The sequence below is a fragment of the Monopterus albus genome, unplaced genomic scaffold (assembly GCF_001952655.1).
Source record: "Monopterus albus unplaced genomic scaffold, M_albus_1.0 scaffold1815.1, whole genome shotgun sequence".
In the NCBI taxonomy this organism is placed as follows: domain Eukaryota; kingdom Metazoa; phylum Chordata; class Actinopteri; order Synbranchiformes; family Synbranchidae; genus Monopterus; species Monopterus albus.
Genome location: NW_018129690.1, coordinates 703 through 2787, shown reverse-complemented (window position 1 = coordinate 2787; position 2085 = coordinate 703). Strand labels below are relative to the sequence as shown.

Genomic DNA, 2085 nt, shown 5'->3' with positions numbered 1-2085 from the left:
TCCAAGTACCCTCATATTCAAGGTGCAAAAACACACTCACATGCTCATCTTAACTAACGGTGCTGTTATGAAATCTGAGCACATATTTATCAAATCATGTTCTTGCTTTATGTGCATCCAGACCAGGTCCAGGAGGAACTGAGCAGGGTGGTTGGAAGCCGTCGGGTACAAGTAGAGGACAGGAAGAACCTGCCTTACACTGATGCTGTCATCCACGAGTCGCAGAGACTTGCCAACATCCTCCCCATGGCCATTCCTCACAAAACCAGCCGAGACGTCACGTTCCAGGGCTACTTCATCAAAGAGGTCAGAGGACTGTTCAAATCAAAACCAACTGTATTAATCCCACCATAGGCAATTAGTTTTTGGGGTCAGCTTGTACAGTATAAAACATACATGACACATAAAAATGACATAAGTGACACTGGGGGGTGGGGAGACCTGCAGAGACCCTAAGGGCAGCAAAGTCAATTTGTATTTGCATCAAATTCGAGTTGATCATCAAAAACGTACCCAAGTATTCACATGATTCAACAATATCTACACTTTCCTTGTGTATAATACATTTCTTTGCTGCATTTTTACTCCATCTAATATCAAACTATTGTGTTTATTTTGCTTTAGAAACATTCAAGTCTAGGAAATAAAATCAGTTAGGGCTTTGCCATGGTTGGATTGTGAACCCTGAAGAAGTAACAGTAGTGCAGTGTCATCAGAAAATTTAACCAGATAGCTTTCGTCCCGGGGGCCCCTTCATAGCTTAGTGTACATACTAGTAGAGGTGAGAGGTCACACCTTTCTGGCGAACCTGTAGAAGTGACTGTGGTGTCTGAAAACAATACTGTTTACAAAAACACTCTACTTGCTATTAGTCAAGAAATCCAGAATCAATAGTACAAACTGATGAGACAAGTTAACCCCACAAGGCAACCTTTCAAAAGAAGATGTGGCTGGCGTGTATTAAATGTTGATGAGAAGTCTGGTGTGGGCTTGTGGCTTCTCAAGATGTCTATAAAGATTCAATATAAACAGCTTTGAATCCTCTACTCCCCTGCCTGACAGCCAAACTGCAATAGATCAAGTTTTCCATCAGCATTTGTGAAGATAAGATTTTTCACAATTTTCTCTGTTATGTTCCTCTCTGTAAGCTCGTTGTTTTAAAACTTAATGCTATATCCCACCTTCTTCTTTTTTTGCTCTCAGGGGACTACAGTGTTTCCTCTTCTTACTTCTGTCCTGTATGATGAGAGTGAATGGCAGAGCCCACACACTTTCAACCCTTCACATTTCCTGGATAAAGATGGTAAATTTATCAGGAGAGATGCCTTCATGCCCTTTTCTGCAGGTAAAACAGCTTTATTTGTCTTTTGTTCTTAATGGACCACACATGTTAAGTTGCACACCATGATCAACTTGGCTGCAAACTCTTTGTTCTTGCAGGTCGTAGGATGTGTCTCGGAGAGGGTCTGGCCAGAATGGAGCTCTTCCTCTTCTTCACCTCCCTTCTCCAGTGCTTCCGCTTCACTCCTCCGCCTGGAGTCACTGAGGAAGAACTGGATCTGACACCAGTTGTGGGCCTCACCCTCGCTCCTTCACCTCAAAAACTTTGTGCTGTCAGTCGCCACTGAAGAAGAGAACAGGGACTGATGATTGATTATTGTTGTATTTCTACAGTATGCTGCAGTAAGAATAAAAACTAATACATTGCTTCTTGTAGTCATTAGCCGCTCACAGGAGGAGATGTTGTGTCGAGACTTCCCCATTTAGCAGCAAATCAAATGCACAATGATGGCATCATGCAGGAGCAGATTTAAGATTTCCAGGTGAGCTGGCTGTATGTTACAAAACACAACACAGGACAGTTAAACTATCCAAACTTCTCTTGCTGACACTAAAAAGTTGTTTGATTGTAAACAAAGCAAATGTTAAATGGTGAACTGAGAAGGACTTGCATTCTTGCCTGGACAGGGTTTGGGCTTGTTCCATGGCAATTTGTAGTTCAGATCAGACTAAATTTACTCACCTTTATAAACAGGAGATGATTTAGAATTTGCATATTCTTTTTTTCTCCACTTTCTTCTTGAA

At 41.7% G+C, this 2085-nt stretch overlaps 1 protein-coding gene across 1 annotated transcript; it reads left to right on the top strand.

Moving 5' to 3' along the window:
* Positions 1–121: 121 nt before the first annotated feature.
* On the top strand, positions 122–1724 carry LOC109953881 (cytochrome P450 2K1-like; the record flags this gene model as incomplete). Its single annotated transcript, XM_020589328.1, has 3 exons — positions 122–306; positions 1204–1345; positions 1441–1724. Coding segments are annotated over 3 exons (515 nt in total), but the record flags the coding sequence as incomplete, so codon positions are not given.
* Between the last annotated feature and the right edge of the window lie 361 nt (positions 1725–2085).